General features: G+C 35.0%; 1 protein-coding gene across 3 annotated transcripts in view; it reads left to right on the forward strand.

Moving 5' to 3' along the window:
- The window catches only part of LOC136339798 (limbic system-associated membrane protein-like), a 173372-nt gene that overhangs the window by 121052 nt on the left and 29219 nt on the right, over positions 1-23101 (forward strand). For all 3 annotated transcript variants that reach the window (XM_066283294.1, XM_066283293.1, XM_066283295.1), the window contains exon 3: positions 19553-19731. In XM_066283294.1, coding sequence (XP_066139391.1) covers positions 19553-19731 — 179 coding nt within the window. The remainder of the gene's footprint in view (positions 1-19552; positions 19732-23101) is intronic.

A 23101-nucleotide genomic window follows, 5' to 3' on the forward strand; every position in this document is an offset into this window, starting at 1 on the left:
CGACCTCGGGCGACCCCAGTCATTTTGCATTTAAATGGGAGCTGTTTTAAATCTAATACCCAAAAAAGGGTCAAACGATTTATCTTGTTTTTTTGTCGATGCATGCTGATCCTTGTCTATTCCTTTTTACCAATATATTTATTGTATAGAATATCGGCGGCCCCAAGTAGTAAATCTGATTTGAAAAGCAGGTCAGGGCAATTTGTTCTCAAAAGGGCGTACAGGTTATTCCCTAAAAGGAGGTCTTAATATTTAATTTCAAAATCTTTTCCTCTAGGATTTCACACTCTTTACTGAGGGGATTCTATTGGCTCGTTATGTGTCTCGAAAATTGATGTTTGACGTTTATTACGGAAAATGAACGTTTTGAATAATATTAGCGTGCATTTGTTAAACAAACAATGTTTTGTAAATTTCGCCACGGGTTCTATTATTTGAAAAACGCATTTATTCGCAACTTTAATGAAAACAAACCGAAAATGCCCATCAATATTAAAACGATCCCGTTAACATTCAAAAAATAGATTTATTTCACTCTAATGCAAAAATACTTTGTTTTTGTTTGTTTTCCACAAATAGTGTAATGAATGAGTTAATATGTATAACTGGAAGCATCATTTGTATTCATGAGTAATGATGCTAGTTCAAACGTTTTAACTTCCATTCGTGAGAGAAGTTAATTAAATGCGCTCGGAGGAGTGCAACATTGATTGATGCAGGTGGGAATCCAATGAAAAGGTTTGGGTTTGGAAGTTATTTTACACTTCATTTATCATTAATTTACATTTTAATTAAATGATCAAACTTTTTGATAAGCTGGTAAAAAGAGATAATTTGCTATTTTGTCTCAATGATGAAGGGTCAGTCACTAGGCCGTTCTTACTAGCGCGGTAGCTGCCTTTTGAATTTATAAATTTTAATATTTCATCGACATGAGAAAAAGCAATTTTAGGACTTTCGTCTAATGAATCCGTCATCTGATCGTACGATGATTCGGTTCTGATTGTTCCTAACACCGTTCCACGTCGGTTAAAGTTGGAATAGTTTTCAACTTTTTTTTCGTGTTTTATTACGTAACACTTTTTTATTATTAGTTTACATTTTTTTTTTGTCTATGTATCTATGCTAATTTCCTATGGTGATACCGTCGAGCGGCGGACGAATGGGAGATAACATAATTTCCACCTTTTTTCGATGTAGCATGATTTATTTATTCGAATCTGATATCTTGTTGATTTTAAACATTTTACTGTTAATTTACACTTTATTTTAAGCCGCTGGATGCATGCATCCCTGATCCGACGTTATTATTACGTGTTAAACTGTTTGATTCGTTACAATGCCAATCGACGTGAGATAAAATTGGATTAATTTTAACTTTTTCCGATATGTATTGATGGATTTTGTCGTCCTACAGTTAGCTTAAATTTACTTCAACCAGTTCGAGTGGTTTCTGAACACAATTTCGACGGATAAAGCATGCAAGATAAGCTTGCATTAAACTTCTGTTTCCAGCGGCCGTTATCCGTTCAATCGATGATATGACATGAGCACTCTAATTGAGTCCACACCAATTCTAAAATTGAAAATTGACAATATTTTTCAACGTTTTCCTTTTTTTTTCTTCTCATGATAAAAGTAAAATGGTTCATTTATTTTCTTCCTCGAGGAACTGTAGATTTTGCGTCATGCAGATTCTGCTCTAATAACTGAATTCAAAACCCACCTCCTTCAACTAGTCCACTTAATAAATTCTAAGTAAGCTCTAAACTGGCTTAAATGCTCGCTAAAAAAAAAAGAGTTTTTGAATTTCGATCTACAATAATTGAACATTTTTAAGTTGAGGTATGCCCATTTTTCAGCTACAAGAACATCAAGGTCTACTTTGGGTGTCATTATGTGCTTTGAAGTCAGCCCTCAGGAAAACTTACCTTTTCTATTCTTACATCATTTTTCTTTATTCTTTATTTAATGTGGATTACAGGTCAAAACTGAGACAGTCCAAATCTTCACTTTTCAAATAAAAAAAAATTATCAATTATTTTTGTTTTTTGCCGCCCTAGAAGTCGTAGATTTCCCAGATTCAGATTTTTTCGCTTCTCAACTATGACTAAATATAGATTATTCCACATAGAACTGTGCTATGTCTCTCCTCTGCCTGGGCATAAATTGAGTTTCCCTAATTTTCCAACTCAAAAGATTTGCACTTTTCAAAAATGAATTGATTTAACGTCTTAACAAATGATTTCTGTAATTGATCATTTACAGTTCAAAAGCTGTGCCGGAACATCTCTAACCTGGCTTATTTTCGCTATTCAACTTCTGAGATTTATACGTTTTCCAAGCATAATTTTACGCCTTAGTTCCTAAAATAAAAAATTTACAATCCCATCCTAGACATGTCTCATCTTGATGCGACTTGTCTAGGAATGTGTGTGTAAACCACCGGAATTTAATACTATGCAGAGTGTCCCAGAATTACAATGACGATACGGAACTATAAGGATGCGCGTTCAAATCGATATCGGATCCAACTTGCGTGATGGTACTTCTCGGGGTCCCGCATCTTAAGATTTTTATACAGGATAATAGGAACTGTTAATTTCGTAAATTTTTAATTATTACTTCGATTTCGAACATTTTCTCTTTCTTACATTTAAGTTGAATTTACTTGGGAAACTTAAAAAGCTTGCACGGAGTTGGCTTAAAGAAAGACGTTCCGTTAGATTTTAGAAACTAGTAATTCTCACCTAACTAATTCATGTGCTAAAATATGAAAAAAACCGTTTCAGAACATACAATCTCTTTAGTTGAAAAATTACAATAAACCAGCTAATGCTGATATATATAATATATATGTATGTATACGTTACATTCACTTTCTTATGATTATTATAATTTTAGCAAAATGATATTTCATATCATTCATATCATGATCATAGTTGCGGTAAAAAAAAAACATTTATTAATTAAAAAGTTTATATTGAGTGACTTCACTTCGCACAGCAATACAAGCGTGTATTCTTCATTGCATACTTTTTAACAAATGATCAATATTCTTCTGTGGTATTTGATACCATTCTATCTCAATGTGGTATCGTAAGTCAACAAAATTGTTTGGAGAACTCGATAAATTTCGAAGACGGCAACTCAGCATGTCTCAAAGATATTCGATAAATAATAGGTCCGGAGACCGTGCAGGCCAAGGTAGCATTTCCAATTGTGCTTGTTCCAGGCACCTTCGAGTAACGTTCGCAATATGCGGAATATTAAATTATCCTGTTGGAAAATGCAATTTGATATAGTCTGAATGAAGGGTGCTTAGAATGAACAGAAGAGGAGATCTTCGACCAAGACATATCGCACCCCAAACCATAACACCAAGCGTTAAGGCTTATGTGATAACTTTCAAAAAATTGCAAATTTCTCCTTTCACCTTGGTGTAATGAGACCCTTCCACGACCATCAACGACCCACAAACAAAATCGCAATTCATCACTGAAAACAATATTGTTCCACTGACGATTTCGATCAACTCATTTTTGATACGAGGCCAATCTGGAAGCTTGGTGTTGTGCGGTTAATGGAAGTTGTAGATTTGGGCAATATGAATACTGGACAAAACACGAAATTCTTTTGTAAACTGTTGTCCTTGATACTTGACCGTTTTGAGCTCGCATCTAATCAAGGGCAACAAACCTTGTTGTTTTGAACGGATCGTAAGTGACCATCCGCCTAAGAAGTTGATTTTCGCGTTTTTTGCTGTTACAGAGAGGATCTCACTGACTCCCCTCTTCAGACCACTAAAATCACATTCTCGTAACAGTGGTGTCTTTCCGATTCATTCTTCGGACAAAAAGAAACGCTATCCTGCTCCGTGCCGATAATTCGCCCTGTATCAAAATCCGAGACATGGGAGAAATTTCGATTCTGACTCATTTTAAGATGTTTTGTTGACAGTTTAGCAACAAAATACACTGATATTTCCTTGTAAATATTACTATATTTATTAACAATTAAACAGAAAAATCTAGAACGCCGATGATCAAAAAACCATTGGCGTTCTTTCTTTTTTACTGAAACTCTGATCATTTGATACTTTATTATGAAGCATTATTTTACCAAAATTACAAGAAGTGATTGTTACTATTATTGGGTGATGCATCTCATATGAAACTGGGCGTTTATTACATTACAAAAGTCTAAGCAATTTGAAATTAAAAACAATCTGTTTTGCCCCCTGCGGCATAATAGCACAATTATTTTTATTTATTTAGTATAAAGTAAGGGCGTTCTGTGTTAGCAATTTTCACATGCACCCATTTGATAAGTGAGGCAATTTTATGTTGCAAAAACCATTCTCGCAGGTGTGCAAAAGTAAATGAGACCAAATTTTATATTTTTTATTCGACTGTGAGTCGCCGCTAAGCTTAGAAATGTTCAGTTTTTTCCAGGTAATCTATCCTTCTACGGTCAAGATGGACAGCCCAATTGAAATGTTATACAACGACCGCTGAAAAACTTGTTAGTGTCAGAACTTGAAAAGTGAGTGAGAAAGTTTCACAATGAAAACTCCTCTGTTCTTAACAGAGAAAATGCGTCTACGTTTAAGAGTTTTTATATATATAGTTGAGAAGTATCTCAGCCTGGAGAAGTTCAGTATTAGTTGATAAAGTGAGGACACTTGTTTCGAAACGAATTGTCTGTTATTAGAAAGGGAAAGTAAAAAATAATACGACTTTAGAGCGTATTTAGAGCTTTTCAATTATCCAAAAATTTAAAAATCGAATATTCAAATATATGGATGTGATACTGGAAAATGAGGAAAGCCCAGCCTATAAATTCTAGTAATTAGTTGATTAAATAGGAAATTCAAGGTGGTGAAATCTATTGCTCCTCAAAGATGGAAATAAAGGAAAATTATTAAAAGTTTAATCAAAAGCTGAAAAGTAAAATTAATACAGCTCAGAAATGCACATTTTTTAGATAATAATTTACCGTTTCTGGCTGAATCTGAAATAAATTCAAAGACTATAAATTAGAAATTTAAGGAATTTACATTTTGCAATAGTAGACAATCTAAAAAGTTGGAAAGGGAGGATAATGTCGCTTTTGAGCCACAATCAGGGATTGAAGCTAGGGTAATCAATTTTAATCATTTATCAACCTGGCCCGATTATCCACAAACGAATTTCTTATATTTTCTCTATAATAAATCTAACCAGTTTATTCCAGATAAAAAAACAGAGATAAAAAATTGCAACGATTTCCTCTACAGCTTCCGACATTCGGATTCGAAACAGCGTTCTTTAATATTACGACATTTTTATCCCTGGACAAATAAAGCCAGTCAAGTTTTCATTACCGTATCCAGGTCAGGCGGTCCGTTCTTCGGGCAACTTCAATTTTTCCAGCTTACTCCTTATGGAAAATACCATAAAAGTGGCACTGAAAACTCTACTTGGTTTTTATTTTTACGATTTCAAATAAGTCCCATTCCTGGTTGCAATGCCATGATAACGCAAAAAATTCTTCTGTCGTCAGTAGCTCGAGAGCTTTCTGGAAAATCGACTTTCTAGGAGTGTAAAATGTTTTATTGCCGTAAGTGGGGTCCACATGCCCTCGTAAATCAGGCTTAAGTATTGGATTGCCCTTCAAGACAATTAGCAGGGGCAAGTTTCAGGCTTAATCTTAAATTTGGGGAAAAAATGGTAGAATCCTGAAAGTGAAAGAATGAAAATATTAGATTATTCATTGTGAGCGGATACTCGTTATTATGAAACAGTTCGTGTTCGTTATAAATAATTGCCCCGTTTCAGATACAATACTAACTACAGTATTGGTTCTTGTGCCAATCTCTGAATCAGTTTCTATTCCAAAATAAAGTTTTGCAGTAAAATGCATTCAGAAGGTTAATTTGAGACTAATTAACTGAAAGGTATGGTTTGTGTGAAACCAGAAGTTTTTGTTTGCCCCAACCTGATCTCGGTATCCGGGAAGTCATATAATACTGTCACATTGTAACAATCGAGAAATATTTTTTATTGCAACAGAACATCTTAGTCATGAGACAACATTCCACGTGAAACGTTTCAATAAAACATCAAGGACATTCCAAAACTTCCCCTAATTACATGGATTTTACACCACGTGTATAAATATGCCTATTCCATGACATACATATTTCGATATCGAAATAACTAGTTTAACAAAGTCAATACTGAATGTTTCTTTATTGTGGACACTAATTACGTAGAAATGAATTCACCAAGACCAATGCTGTTCCGCTCATTAAAAATATTAAATATTGCCCAGTTCTCTCTGGGGGTATTAAATGTGTAATCGTAAATCAAGTGAGTTTCAGAGGAACGACATTTTTATGAACTTCTCAAAACAAATCTTGCATAAAATAAGTGGGAAGTATAATTGTTTGGAATTTTGTCATAATTAAATCATTCTTCATTGCTATGAAAAAATACCTGGACTGCGCTAATGCGCATTTATCCATTAAAGGGCACAGTTTGTTTAACTTTTTCAGAGACTTTTATTTAGATTTAGATCATTAGCGTGTTACACGCGTCGTGACTTGATAATTTTTTTCAGGTAAGTTTCACAAGAATAATGAATATAAATGACTATGAATTTCCAGGGAATTCCAACCATGAGAATTTGGGCTTTTTGAATTTTTCTTAAGGGGGCGGTTTTATTTGCTAAGAACCTCGGAACGAGAGAGAAGTTATGGTTTAGTTTTTAGATATCGTTAGAAATTTTCTTTTCCATTACTTAAATTTGGCCTAAAAGATTTTTTATAATATTTCACGACCTTTAAGACCTTCCTACGAAATCTTTTGGAGAACAGATCATTTTTCTATATGATCTATATATTTTTTAGATATTTTTGTTAACGCTAATTCTCTATGAATTTGATGCTAGTTTTGAGCAATTGGGCTTTTCCTGAAGATTTTTGATCTGTAGAGAAATTTCTTGGTGCTTTTTATTCGTGTTAAAACTTGTCAAAAAGTTTGGTTTGTGACAATGTCTAGATACTCAGTGCTCTCATTTCAAATGAAGTCACCCGCAGTATTCCTTTCCAGAAGAAAATGGGTCTAATTCAAAAGCACATCAATTGAAAGACCGTGAGCGTGAGGTTCAAAACCGGTACTTCTTATGATGTATATTTCCCACGTGACTCTGCAATTACTTCAACCCCTATGAAAAAGCATTACTCAATATAAAATCTGCAATGATTTGTAATTTGTAATATTCATCGAAATCGCTGTATGTGTTACTGCTCGCATCTCCCCAATTGTACAGAACCTCTTTTAAAGTTATATACTTTGGATTGAGGTTTAAACGATACACGAAGTGCAGGTATCGGTTAAATCTTAGTTTAAAGTTTACGGTAAGTTGTAAAACTCAAATTTTCGCTTATTTCAAGTTTAAATCGCAAACCGGAGTTTAAACCGGGGTTTGAACCGAACTTGCAAAAGCAACCCTTAATAGTATATTCTATTACAGGAACAGTTGGCCTCATTTTACGAACGAGATGAATGTTTGATACCGAGCCGCAGGCGGAATCAGTAGTTTCGTCGATAAAAGTAGCATGCCCTATTTTCGAGTAGTGTACAATACCGGTTTTACGACTTATTCAGTTCGGTAATATCAAGCGAATAAGGACTGTGCAGGCCATTTAATCATAAACTTATTGGAGTTGAAAGAACTATACCAATATTTAGAAATAATCTTCTTTGATAATTTGAATTTTTGAAGAAACACGTGTAACACACACCTTGTAGCGCGGTTGTAATGATACAAGTTCATACGTGTCCAAGCTGACTACACTTACGTAACATTATTACGCAAGGTGGAACTTCACTACAAACACTTATGGGTATTTGCTTGGTTTTTGTTATAAGTTATTCTTATAGTAATTGCAATGAACTAGTACAGGACTAAAAACCTTTAATGCCCTTTAAACCCATCATGAGTTGTACACAGCTCTTGCAAAAAGTAGCTCACTATTACATAAAACCAAATTGAAATTCCTAACATAAATGCTCAAATTGGGCTCCGGTAACAATTTGGGAATGACTCAGTCGTTCCTCGAATTATTTCATACAATTATTCAGTGTTGGTTCTGTTATTAATTTTAATTCTGTCTGCGTTCGAAGACATAAATAATTTAAATTATGTGGTCTGTTTTTGTAATTGGTAGCTTTTAAGGGATTTTGCGAAAATCGATGAGCGTAAGGTCTGGAGATCGTGGCGGCCATTTTATTCCTTCTCTTCAATTTGTTCATCTCCTAGGGAAAATCTCATCAATATACTTTCCCCCAGCCACGGCATAATGTGGTGGTGCACCATCTTGCTAGAATCAAATATTATTCGCTCCTTGTTCCCCATTTTCTCCAAGAAAATTGTGGCGATTGATGGAACTATTTCCTATTGCAATAAGGGCAAGTGTGATACATCATTTAAGTTATTTTTTTATGAAGAATGAAATGATATACGGGTGGCCCATTATACCCATTCATACATTGAGTCTTTGCGTAAGTTATATATGCAGAGTCTGCATCTAATGAGACCTGTCTGTAGACCAGTAGTGACAATGATGTCGATGAATATATATATTCATTTAAGCAAAAGATTGCTTCATCCGAAAATAACATTCTAGAAAAAAATGTATTGCTCTGAATGCTTCTTTCTTGCATCAATTCACAAAATTCCGTCCTGCCATCAAAAACTTTAGACGTCAACTCTTGGATAAGTTAATTTTGTAGGGATGAAATTTTTTCTCCTTTTAAAATATTGTTTACTGATTTTGCAGATACATCAAATTTATTGGCAAGTTTGGTAGTAGACCATATATGGGGTTTTCGCTGATAGGTAAAAGAATGTCTAGTGCTTTATCGTCTCTAGTTACTGTTCGAGACCTTTTACATTTTGGATGAGCTTTATCACTTCCAGTATGTTGAAATTATTTATTAATCTAATAAACGACGTTTTTATCGATAGATGGGTCCGGACGTTCGTCATTAAATATGAGACACGCCTTTTTGTAAGTTCTCTTGTGATTTCGATGTTACAATAAGATAAAAATTTACCTCTCAGATAAACGATCAATTATTTTATTATTCGAACTCTGGTATGTACCTAACAACTGAATTTAATTAATAATTAATTCTATAAAACCCAAAATATTTAGTAGACAATATATATATATACAAGGTGTTCCGTAATTAGGTGTCAACCCTTAAAGAGCATAGTCTACATGCAAAAATAATACCAAATTGGCAAATAAACATGTTTCCTGATCTACCCCCTAACACAGATAGGAGCCCTTGAAGGGGGGTCCCAATAAGATTAGTTTTGCTAAATAGCTCTTAAGCTACTCTTGTATGCAAAACGTCAAATTGGAATTTTTCAAAAACAGTGACTGTTCAAGATATTATTGAAAAGTATTTTTTTAATAAAAACCTCTAGGTTTACGCATTTTTAGCTAAGAAATATAAAATTCGTGACCATTAATAACATATGGCTGTTTTTGTAACATAAATACTCGCAATGGCACGTCTATGATTCACAGTTAACTACTTTAATCATATGTTCAAATTGAGCATGTCAAAATTGTGAGAACACCAAAATTTCGTACATTTCTATTAAATAGTTTAGGAGTTATTTAGCAAAAATCTTATTCGGGCTCCCTTCAAAGGGTCGTATATCCAGCAGGGAGCTCTTGAGAACATATGTTTATTTAGAAATTTGGTATTATTTTTGCACGTAGATTACGCTGTTAAGGGTTGGCACCTAATTATGGAACAACCTGTATAACTTTAGACAATACCTATTACAGAATTGTTTTCATTGAGGACGATTCGGAATTTCTACTTTTTACTGTCATTTTTTCACTGCATTTCAAAGTGAGTAGATTTAGTTTTTTTTTTAAGGAAACTGTTCATCCATTTTAGTTCTCAATATACCGTTCTATTCCTTGTTCAATTACATTTCGTTTGATATACTACAATGGTCGTCTTCTCGTTTGAAAATAAAAAATTAGTAGGGGTAAGTGGATAAGGGTGTAAAATATGAACATTGAAAATAATGCGTTAAACGTCATTTTTTATATAAATTTTCACGTGTTTAAGCATTTTTTTAATACATGATCTATTAATGTTATAAACGTGTTGCAATACTTTTCACACGCGCTGTATAACTTAAAGTGCTTCCAAATATCAGTTGAATGAAGCTAAATAGAGCTTTAATCAGTTGCTACATTTTTAAATCGCCCAGAGGTTCATACAAATACGTGTGTTAAATAGTCTTATTCCTCTTTTCCGTAGCTTCAGTTGAATAATGGGAAATGGGATTCATAGTTCAAAGTACATTGATCTTAAACGTCCCTCTTAATATCTCATTGTTCAATATTTCAATTTACATTCGAGATCGATTTTGTTTTTAAACCAATCTTAAATTTCCAAAAATTCGTCGTAGAGATCAAAATCCGTTTCTCAGGGACTGAGAGAGATATTACAATCCGGATTTGCAGAGTTATAGTGCTCATCAAAACGATAAGTTTTGAGCTACTTTACAGTGAATTTGGCTAGCTATCAGACTGTGAAGGCCGGTCGAATTTTATTATCAAATATTATCCTGGATTTATAGCCATTGTCCAAGGAAATTGTTTCTGCACATTTCATTTGCGTCTGCGATGGACATTATAAAATGTTACAAGGCAATGAAATGATCTCTTGGTGTTTCTCCATGATGGCTGAGGCGGGAACTTGATCATCCGTCGTATTTATACTATGTGCATGCGAGCGCTCGTGCGTGCATGCACACAGTACAAATCACGCGCACTGATGCGTGTGCATTGATGCAAGAAGTTTCGATCCACACGATGTATGATGCAGCATACGCTTCGAATCTGAGTTGAGGGTTGCAACTTCGCCCTTCCTTCCAAACAACTTCGGTAGGAAGGGAAAGTAAACTATTAAAAAGCACTCTATACAAGAGCGGAAAAATTTCTCGTTCTACTGTTCCGTGATATTTAGAAACGTACAGGGTGGTTTGCAAACTAGGTATGACACGAAACTATTTTTCTTATGAAACGCAACTTTTTATGACAGTTTCTGAAATATGTTCACATTTCCATTACCTTTGACATAGCACATGTCGTACATTCGTTGCTAACGGCTGGGAGTCTCTAGGTCGTCTGTACGAAACTCTACCACAGATTCCACAATTCCTGTTGTCGATATCTGACGATATAAGTCAACTTTCGTTAGACTAAGAGTTGACGGTTTTTGAAACATAGGGCTTCGAATTAAAATTTTCTTAAAAGTGTTTTTACACTACTTTAAGTGTTATATAGATTGTTTCCTAAGTGCATGTACTTATTCCAAGGGGGGATTTTAAGACAAAAAAAGACTTTTTTTAGCTATGCAAGTATGGTCTAAATATACCCCGCACCTCGCAGTGTTGCCTCAAACCTAAAGGGAAAAATGTGTTTTTTTTTCTTAAATTGGAAAAGTACCACAAATGCTAAACTTGCTATGATGTGTTGTCAATCAGGGACGACTCTCTTCCATATTTTATTAGATTTCTTGTACAGTTTTTTGTATAATATTATTTAGAAACCATCAAATAAATAACCGCAAAGATGTTTTTTGTCCAAACAATTACATTTTTTTATTTCTTTTAATATAAAAAGCATCCAATGGGAAGCCTGTTCGTTTTTAAACCTTTCTTACCTATTGTTTTTTACTGTATATCTAATAGTTTTTGGAAAAAAAATGATCGTGCCTAAAGTAAACGTTGAAAATGCGCACCAAGGGCGTCACTACAAGTTCTACTTCACCTGAGTAACGATCTGCGATTTTTTGCAGAAACGCCCGGTTACAATCCGATTTTTAAGTTTATCTTCAGTCCCTATGGGTGTACTTTAGACTAAAGATTTTAGTTATCCCCAAACGAGGAAATCCATTGGACTAACTCGGGTGACTCTTGAGGTGGGGTGGGAGGTGAAATCAAACCATACACGTAGAGGAAAAAAATTCTCGTTTTTTTGCCTTAAAATCACCTCCTAGATTAAGTACATGTACCTGTATACATAGGAAACACCCTGTGTATGTATATCATACGATGTAAGAAACGGGAAGTTGAAAAATTAAGGTCGTTGCGGTACAGCAAAAACTGTAGAAAGTAATGAAATATTTTTGGATACTTTGCTGCATTTAAGAAGATCCGCTCTCACTCCTTACTCCGAACAAAAGGTGCGAGCTCACTTTGAAGAGATGTTTCCTAACTTTTCGGTAGACCGTGGGGATGAAATGAATGGTTCCAAGATCGACAGATTGCGTGCCCCCAGATTGTTTTCCATACATAGAGTGTGGGGTCCCATACTTGACAAAACCGCCAGATTTAAATCTAAATGTTAGGCAATATCATTGACGTGTAGGTTTTCTTAACATTTAGTTCATTGTCAAACGTTTCCTCGGGCACATTTTGAGTTCTCATTAAAATTGTTGTTATATTATATATGCTATGTTATAATAACCGAGGCAGTAACTAAAGTTGTAAAATAATTAGCAGCCGTTAGTTAGGGAAAATTAAAAGAAATTTCTCGTTATATTTCTAGTTTATCTTTAATTACTCACCACTTTTCGTTTAACATTAACAAAGAATAACGTGCCCATTAAACTTGAATTAGCCAGCACCGAGAAGCTTTTAAAAACATATTTTAATATTAAAAAGTTTCCTTTGCTTTCTTTAGCTCCGTTATTTAACTCAGGGTAAAGGAAGAACTGTTAGCGATTAGCTCAAACTGAATCTAAACGTGCGAATTCGACGGGAATATCGTGATTTATTGCTGGATATTTCCTAAAATTAATACCCAATATTTCTATCACACAAAAAACTAATCAAACGGGCGCAAATCCGCAAATCTTCAAAACGTTCGTTTGATGTATTGCTTGCCATTAACAAAGGGCTAAGTTGCAGTCGATACGTAATCATCCATGATTTATTAGCCATTATTTAGCACTCATCCCGGGAATGAGGGCTGGAAAACCCACGAGAGACCCACAATTTGACACTATCGTATTACAATCGTCTGCAATCCCCTTTTACTCCACTTGTTACCAAGCGAGGGTGGTTTCTGGGGATGGAATGTCATATGGTCCTAGGCAGAAAGTCATTTCATTTCAGAGTGATATTATTTGATGGTGCTTATGTTTTAGGCAATGAATCATCGGTATTAGTTTCTCGAATTCGATTTTGAGGGTGTCACTCGGGGACGGTTCAGGTATACAGGGTGTAACAAATTCGAATCCGTTTATGGGGGTCTCGAAAAAGACAAGCGGTACAAAGGCAGTTAAATGGAGGTAGAAGGTGCGTATTTTGGCGCTCAACTTTAATTCATTCGGTAATTTTATAAAATCAGAAAATTTCGGAAACATCCGATAAAGACTGAAATTTTGATTTTCATTCTTCTCAAAAAACTCGAAAACCATTATTCGGAGAAAGCTGCAAATATTATTACAGCACTTTTTGTCTGTTTTTCCATTGGTGCGAGCAGTATTTTCATTTGACATTTGGTTTTTGAGATATCATAAACTATTTTGGATTTTCTGACGGGCGTTATCTTGGATTTTTACAAAATTGGAATCTGCATGAAATTCCCATTTCAGTAATGTAATATATTTCAGTATTTTAATTAATTTTACACGAATAAAAGTAAAAAAAAAACATTTTCCACTAAGGAACATTGAATTGCATTGTCATATCAAGTAAACAAACCTCAGATCGTATTTCATGCAAGATATATTCCAATCCAAGAGGGCGCCCATAAGAAATTTGAAAATAGTTTGTGATATCTTAAAAACCAATCGTTGAGAAAAAATACCGATCATAATAGTAGAGAGCTAATGTTTCATTATTAGCTTTCTCCAAATAAAGTTTTTCGAGTTTTTTGAAAAAAATGAATATCAAAATTTTTGCTTTTTATCGAATATTTCCGAAGGCATTCGAAATATTTTTTAATTTCTAAATGAATTTTTGTTGAGCGTCAAAAGGCGTGAGTTTGCTTCCATTTAACCGACTTTGCATGTCTTCCCGTTTTCGAGATCTTCATACATAGATTCGAATTTGTTACACCCTGTATAACCATTCTCAGGCAGAAGGCTTCTTTACCTGTGAAAAATTTGGACCATTTCCGTAAACAAAAATGTGTCTAATGTTATAATGCCCCTCATTGGCAGCTCGTGAAGTATAGCACATACAAACTTGGTTGAATAGGAAAAAACAAACCGCATTTAAGGAAGTTGTTTCAGCGTTTAAATGGATGTATGAAATAATTTCTGGTTTTTCAGCTATTTCGAAAAAAAAACACAATTTTCGATTTTTTTAAAATTTTTTCCTCGAGTTGTCGTAAGAGATAGGAGAAAACTAAAACCAATTTTTCTTTGCAGTATTTTGAAAGTTTGAATCTACCAGTTTTAGTTTCAATTAACAACATTTAGTTCATTCAGAATAATCGTATTTTTTTTAATACGGCTCTGATAATTATTTGTCGATTTTCAGACAATATTTTGTTACGATTTCATTTATACATCATACTTGATAATTTACCTAATGTTTTGGTTATCTATCACTTTTTCCCGATTCTACATATTTTTCTATTTATATATAGTTGACATTACAATTAATCGTACATTATATAAAAAATGTTCAAACAAGTGTTCGCTATTTTCTAACCATAAATAACGTTTCGTGTCCGTTGCTCAATAAGTCTTCTGCCTAATGCTTCTCCGCATTTAAAGGGATCTCGTCAAACATGGTTTTTAGTGTAGCCCTAAAAAAATAAATCTCACGGGGTAAGGTTTGGACAATGCGCTGGCCACGGATGTTCCGAATGGGTACCTGTTTATATTCCAGGAAATCTATTTGACAGAAATTCCCCTACAACTCTTGCCTTATGTGCAAGTTTACCATCCTGTTGAAATTGCCAGTTATGTGTTAAATTTAAATTACGTATTTCACCTTTTTCTATTGTGTGCAGAGCCAGCAAAGGTAATCGAAGAGGACTAGCCTGGACTTATTCGCCTTTTTGGCTTGCCCGCGGACATGCTACATAGACCGTTCCTACACGCTAATTAAATGTCTAACTTAAACTGGGTGAATGAAAACTAACTACAAAAAATTGGTTCTCATTTAAATTGCTACATTGGAAATTGTCAGCTATTTTTTAACCTGGAAAAATACAGTTTTTAAAAGAAAGTAATTAATGTTACTATAAATATATATTTTTTACCATAAACATAAAAAAAACCGTTACAGGGTGTGTTGAATGACCGTGACGTACTTTTCTAGCCTTTTTTGCGAAAACAGTTGAATCACAGGTTAATAATGACACGCATATGACTCATTATTTGCACAGTAAGCTAATCGGCCACAATGCCATTATCCCCAATGTTGTTTTATTGTGGTTGCAATGGAAATGAATGTCAAATGAAAGGTCACCATTACTGTTATGATTTAAAGCGCGTTATAGTTTTGTATTTCGACTTTTATGTATGTGCTCAGTTTAGATAAGTTTGTTGGCATTTCATAAAATCTAGTAATGGATAGAAACGTATATAAAACGCGATTGTGAAATACTTATATGTCGGTCATGTCTTAGATACCTCAGCGCCGCTTACTTCCGGATTTAATCTTGACATTTTGATCATAATGATGCAGTTCGCAACCTTAGAATAATATAGTGTTCTACGACCAGATAGTTTCTTTTCAATTCTTCCATTCTTCCAGCTTCAAGACATCGCATTGGACTCGTCCTGAAGTTTTCTTTTCTCATCCTGTGAAGCACCACTTTCATTTCATCGCACGGTCTTATGACGTAAATAATTATGCAAGTTGTCCCGCAGTCGACGATTTTTCTTCTTATCTCTCCTACTGATTCATAATATTTCTTTATAATATAAATGCATAAGAAGGTCTTTGAAGTACGCGCCACATATTGTGGAGTGTTTTATAAGGGGTTTAAAGGCTTTTACAAGATTGTGATTTATTATAGAATATGTAAAAACTGCTCAGAATACAACGGTTCTGTACGGCACGGCGTTGCTGGTCTCTTTTGTGTGCACTTTAAAACTATTTAGAATTTTACGTGGTGTCTTAAAAAACATATAATGGTCAGTTTGGGTTTTTAAAACGAGCCACCCCGCTTTCTTTTCATTTAACGTTGTACGCAGTTATGGATATCTTTTGTCTAGTATTACCTATAGCTATAGTTGGTAGGTTCTGAAATGTTCAAATAAGAGATGGTTTACTTAGATTCTATGTCTTTATCATCTGTACGCAGAGTAAACTTATTTTTGGAGTTATGACGCATTTAGTTACACCCAATTTTGGTTATAAGAGACGTGGTATTATAAAGTGGCCGGCAAGGTTGCCAGACTTAGGCTTCTTACACTTTTTCGATGAATGAAAAATAGTGTGTTAAAACAAATGAATTACTGTCAAAGCTCCTAAAGATCGACTGGGTCCTTCGATGGAAACCATTCCGCCTGAAATAGTGTCTTATGAGCACTAGAAGCTTGAACACTACAGGGTTATGGAAGGTGATCATTTTGGACAGATGTCAAAATTAATTTCAGTAAACACGGAACTATTGTAGTACACTCTGTCTTTAATATAACCCGATGGGAAAAACTCTAAAGGGTTCATGTCTGGTGAACCTAAGGGCCGCTCTAGGTACCATGGTCTATCAACCATAACTAGGTACAATTAAATTGCCTTCCAACACAAATATATCTTTAATATCATTCATCTAGGAAGGAAAAACTGCGAGGCTCGGTTTAAAAAATCGAAACTGGCAATTACATATATTTTCACCCATCTTGAATGATTGGAAATACGTATAAAAAGTGCATGAAACTAAATGTAGGTTGACGTGTCCGAAGGACGTATTGGAGTCCAGAAAGATATAATTTCCCACACTAGTGCGCGAAATTATAACTTTCTAGAGGGAGCGGGAAAGAGGGTCGGGTATTTTCCCGCAAAAGTCTCATTAACTGCCCAAATGACCTGAAAGTGAGTGTAACATCTGCTCATGAAATAGAATATCTGAGGTCTCAATATTCTGGCGGAAAAACGTTGTTCATAACTTTAGTGAACCGCACAGATCCAGTTTCAGCTGCGAATTAAAAATTTAGTATTATAACAAAACTAAACTTATTTCTTATCTGCTGATACGAACAATTCTAATACTTTTGACTTGTATCGTCCGGTGGATCATGATTTTGTGATCCCAGTAAACTAAAATTTGCTCCTATATTTGTTTTAGCAGTATACGTGGACTAAACAAACACACATATCGCTTTTATCGATTTTAGAACATTGCGGTTATATTTGTAAGTTCCTATTATTCATAAATCTGAAATTCCATTCGATTTTGTATTGATTTATGTCAAAAACGATTTTAGCAAAGACAAAGCTAATACGCGAAATGTTCTGGTTGATAATCTTCCTATTTAGTGCAGATACATTGAACTCTATCAATTTCTCATTTAACGAAATCAATTTATTTACTATTTTATTCTACACAATTTTTCAAATAAGCATAATGAAGTTCCCATACGGGAATAACTTCAACAAATCCAATCAATTCAGATTTTACAGTTTCATTGAACATCTCTCTTCATTTTACTAGAAAAAATTGGTTTGTTGCTAAACCATGATTACCGATGTCTTTCTTTCCCTATTGTCAGATATATCTGTTTTCGAGTGGTAAATTGTTCGTCTAATTTAGGATTATTTAGAAACAACTTCGTAAAGAACACAACGAAGGACTGGCTTTTGCTACAATTAGTCTTTTCAGATTTCAAGTTCCAAAATGGCTTTCATACGCAAAAACTTGTCACTTTCCATGGGCGGTAATGCCCCCCGCAAAAACGAGGACAAGAATAAAATAAATAAGCCCGAATAAAATTAAAACCACGAGGAACCGACAAATCTCCTTTGAAATACGTGAGTTTTTCCACTCAACGCCCCTATCCATTAGCTTGGATCAGATAAGCAAGAAACATGGCTTCCGGTGATGCATTAAATTTCTTTCTAAGGGTGCATCTATCACTTAATCGAATAGGGACATCTCAGGGGTGGAACGTCAGCTCGCCTTCTGAGCTTTACGCCATCATCTTAAATATTTCCCTCATGTAACGTAAATAAGAGACAACCAGACGAGATAATTTTCGAGCACATAATTCATCCATGACTAATTTGCTTTGACTTTGTATTTAGTAAAAATTACGTTTACTTCTCTTGTTTTAGGATTTCAGTAATGAATATACTGAAAAGAAAGTTTTATAAATTTACTTTTTGCTTTAACGAAAATTGGCTTAGTCAAGCATTAACTGAAGAAAATTGCCGAAACAAACTTATTAAGACGGAAATGAAATGAGATAAAATTAAATTAATTTGTCGTAATTTGTTTTCATGAAAGTTAGATGAAACTTATGGCGTCGTTTATACAGCTCTTTTTAGGGATCTGTTGATCAAGTAGAGCCGATAGGTGAAAGTAGTGGGTTTAATTCAATTTTAGCACTAAAATATTGTTTACCTTCGAAAAGTTTCTGCTGATCTGATGTCAGATTTGGGTGCAAATAATTAAGGTTACAGCTTTGAGAAAGGTATAATTTCAATAAAAAATGCTTTCTAATACTTAAGTATCGTACATTTTCCATTCATTCAAATCACTCAACTGAACTGATATATTTTTGGTTATCGAAACCTCCAGGGTTTATTTCTCGAAACGAGTACTCTGCATGTCTGTTGCCCACCATAGCAAAATCGGTCTGGAAGGTTTCATCATAGCAATATTACCCCATGTACCATGTAGCATGTCTACCGCGCGTCTTGCCCAGGCCAAAATTTCCTAAATTCAAATTACTCGTTTCTTCCTATTAACCCTCGTACTGTTTGGTTCGATCCCCCAGCCCCCCTTCACTATATACGGTAGTTGTTCCTATCCACCAACTTTAATAAACTACATAATTACCCATTTTGCGATTTCACTTCCTGCCACATGCTAGTAGTAATAAAAAGAAGGTTAGTTCAGGTTACTCATTAATTTTGTATTAAGATATTAAGAATGCACGTTTGGAGCTGTAACTCAATTAACATCGTTAAAGTTGTACCCCAACAGGACGCTTTTTGCGCAATAAAGCATTATTACTCTTTAATGCAGTTTCTGTCGTTACGCTGCAAAACCCCATGCGTGGAAACAGGAGTCCATTAACAGCACTTCTATACAGTTTTAACGTGCACGTGCAGACGTACATCAAAACCGTAGATTATTGCCAACTTTCGAGCCCCCAGACTCGAAAACACCACACCGAGTTCCAACTTTTTAATACGAAATTTTATTGTCGGCTAAATTTCAGTCAGAGCAACGATTTATATGTATTATGCAGCTCTAACTAACTAGCATGCAGCCCTAGAACTTTCTAAATAAAATTTCCTGTAAAATTTATCTCCTTAATTTTGGTTCCAGGGTACAGGCAAATCAGAGAAAGAAACATCAGGAGTTACGTGGCGCACTCGTTGCCGAATGTAGTCAGTGAGAATCATCATGAGACTGTGTTCATAACTCAAAATTCCTCATCAGTAGTGGCGCAGATGGGAGGGACCGCGAGACTGCCCTGCATAGTGAGGAAATCAAATAACGGAGTGGTAAGTTGCTATCTGCCAGAAACGTGAAGTCGTTCCACGTTGTTGGAGTTGCTTACAGCATATATTTGCGACTTCGAAGTACCATTTTTACTCGATTTATCTGACTTCCGCAAGTCTCAAAAAGTCAGGTTTTCAGAGTTCAGTGCGCCGTTGCTGCTTCAGGCTACTTTCACCGCTTAAGTTGTGTTATTATGATAAACATATGCTCAAAGTCTGGGGATATTCTAAATTTTGTCAATGAATAATTTTTTTCCCGCCAAGCCTTGAACCTACTTAGAACAGTTATTTTTACCTGAATTTGTCAAATGCCAAACTAAGTGATCTGTACAAAAGGCGATTTACCGATAAGCATTAAAAAGGATTTAAAGATATGTAAAAAATAAATTTTAGTCGAAGGAATGATTTAAACCCTTCAAAAATATATTCAATTTTAAAGTTCAATGTGGAATGTATCCTCCCCGTATATTTATAGTGGCCCTAGAACGCGTTTCCACACTCAGGTTAAACCAGTCTTGTTGAATTAATATAATTATGGGCCTGTTGGCTTGAATTAACCGATTTCGGTTTTGAAGTTCATTCTAGTTCTGCAGAATCCTTCTCTGAAGCACGTCCCACGCATGCCCAATCGGGTTGAGACCGGGAGATTGCGCGGACCACGCTAGAACTAGAATATTTTGCCCTTTCAGGAAATTTCCAGTGCCTCTGGCAGTATGTGGAGGGGGCATTGTCATGCATTAAGATCAAATCTGGGCCAATGGTGTTTCTGCATGAAACAACAACCGGTTCCAGAACATTCCTAACATAATCGTAGGCTGGTAAAACGATTAGGAAAACGAGACATATTCTGCGACCAAAGGAAATTTCTGCGATTGTGCCTCCTCTGTAGCCGTGAACGTCCCGCGTGTACTGAATTCGACTTCGTGTACCAGCTGTTTTTTTTTCAACACGTACTCTTCGAGAATCCAGATGAGAACCGAATCGGGATTCGTCACTGAATAAAATGGTTCTTTACTCATTCGGTTCCCATAACTAGCACGTGAGCCCCTGCTAGTCGAACGGTGCGATTCCCACGGTTTAGAGGTTGGCGTGTCCAACAATTCCTGGAAACTAAATTAGTTTCTCTCAATTTCCTGTAGATGGTATGTCTTAAAACAACTACATTATTAGTTCTGTGTAGATGATTAATTAACCGGGTTGCAGTCACAGTGTTATTTCTTCCAGCTTCTAATTGGACATAACGGTTCATACGAGAAGTTATCACCCTTGGCTGACCCAAATGCCTCCCTCGTACGCTGCCAATCTCTCGATAACGGGCCCAGAAGCGAGAGATAACGCTCTGGGTGGTTCCCAGGGCATCGGCAACAGTAACTTGCAATAGCCCAGATTCAAGTGTTCCTGCGGCTCGTAACAGTTAATTTTCACCCAAATATCGTCTGGGCGTCTTTAAAATAATGAAAACTAAAACGATTGAAGAACGATGATCCATCGGCTTCTAACAAAACAGTTATATCACAATAACTTCATTTCCCAAATTTAATGTTGTTTGTCGGTATAGAGCAATTTTTTATACAGGACTGTTGGCAAATAACTCGTATTTATATGTATGTTTACATTAATAAACATGGCGGATATAATGATACGCTGCATACATGACTGTAAAGCAGATAGAGAAAATTTTATTAATAAAAGTCTTTAATATCCTTATATTTTAAGCATGTTTGTTGTTATTAACAAAGTTTTAAATTACTTTTAGCAATGTCATTGTTGAATAATTTGAACTTTTATTGTTACACGTTGAACAATCAACATCTGCCACTTACGTTTCTCAACATTTTATTAAAATTTTAAGCTTAACATAGCTTTTCGGTTGTTAACTTTAACATTTTTTTTTAATATTAGGTTTTCGACGCCCGTTGTAAGGAACTTTTTTATTGAAAATAATGTTCTTAATCATCGGTTGAATTTACGCAAGTTATGTCCCTGACAATCTGCATTTTGCTCACTTCTCAGATAAATAACTATTAAGAATGTGCAGGAAATAAGCCTGTCTGAATTTCCTCTTTCAATTACACCTTATCTGAAGAATGAATTAAAAGAGCAGCTTAAGATCGCTGACAGTGGAGTCACATTACAAAGCACCTCTTCGTGCCTTTTGCATTTTCTTCTGATTAAAATGCGCGCTTTGTAAGTGATCACGTTGCCCGACTACTTGTCACCTGATCCTTCTCTGTTTTATGACGTTTCAGACAAATGGAGCTCCGTCAGGTTATAGAGCATAATCCTGCAAGAGGAAAAAGTTTTAAAGAAAATTTTATGAGCTATTCTCGGGAAAACGCTGATCTTCCATCAGCCCGTTATTGCCTATATTTCCATTGGCAAAATTTTACAGGAAAAATTATATTTACCACTTAAACAAATTTAATGCCACTTAACTCTCTGTTGCTGTTTATAACTATAACTAATTAATCGGGATTTTATAATATGGATTAGCTTTTATGTCGCTTCCCGGCTATATTGTCAATGAAAAATGAATAACAATGTTATTATATTTGTGATTAATATTGATCACTTTCCTAGCCAGGAATTGTGCCAATATTTTATATTTAATTGTGAACGTGTAGATATTCATGAAATTTTCATTAATTTTATTGGAAACTGGGGCAAACTGCCGGTAACGTCAATCATTTATTATCGAGGTTCAGGTTGTGTACGCTAATCTGACGAAGCTGCAATATTTATAATGGGTGTTTTAATAATAAAGACCATAATAACATATTTTCCCAAAAAATTCTTCGATAGTGCTGTTGCGTTAAATTTTGCTGCGGACGATGCCTCGCTTAATCGGAGGGAAACCCTGCAAACTAAGTGAGATGTAATGAGGCTACAATTAATCTGCAAATAAGAATTTGAGAGGATATAGAATATTTGAAATTTCGCACAAAGCAATTAATGGCCGAAGTATTATTTATTATTTTCAAACCTTACCGAATGAAGAAAAACTCCCGCCAATGGTCACGAGCCAACGTGAACGGTCGATAACGTTTGAGAAGTAAGTGATTTCCGCATATTCAACAAATCAATAAGGAAGGAAATCTTGAGAATTTATTGCTTCTCTGTAGAGGCCAGAGACGAATAAGTAAAAGGAAGTGATTGCAAATCAATACCTATAACCAGTTCCTGAAGATCATTCTCAAATTTGGATTTTTTTTAAAATTGAATTTTCTTAGTTCGGGAAATGAAAGTAGGACGGTCCTGGATCAAAACGGGGTAGAATTATTGAAATCCAAAAATTTCCAGTGAGTGGGCGCTTCAACGAATTCCATACTATTCGACCGACGGAACACAGGTCGAGATCCTTTTGAAGATTTTC

This window comes from Euwallacea fornicatus, chromosome 6 (genome assembly GCF_040115645.1).
Source record: "Euwallacea fornicatus isolate EFF26 chromosome 6, ASM4011564v1, whole genome shotgun sequence".
Lineage (NCBI taxonomy): Eukaryota > Metazoa > Arthropoda > Insecta > Coleoptera > Curculionidae > Euwallacea > Euwallacea fornicatus.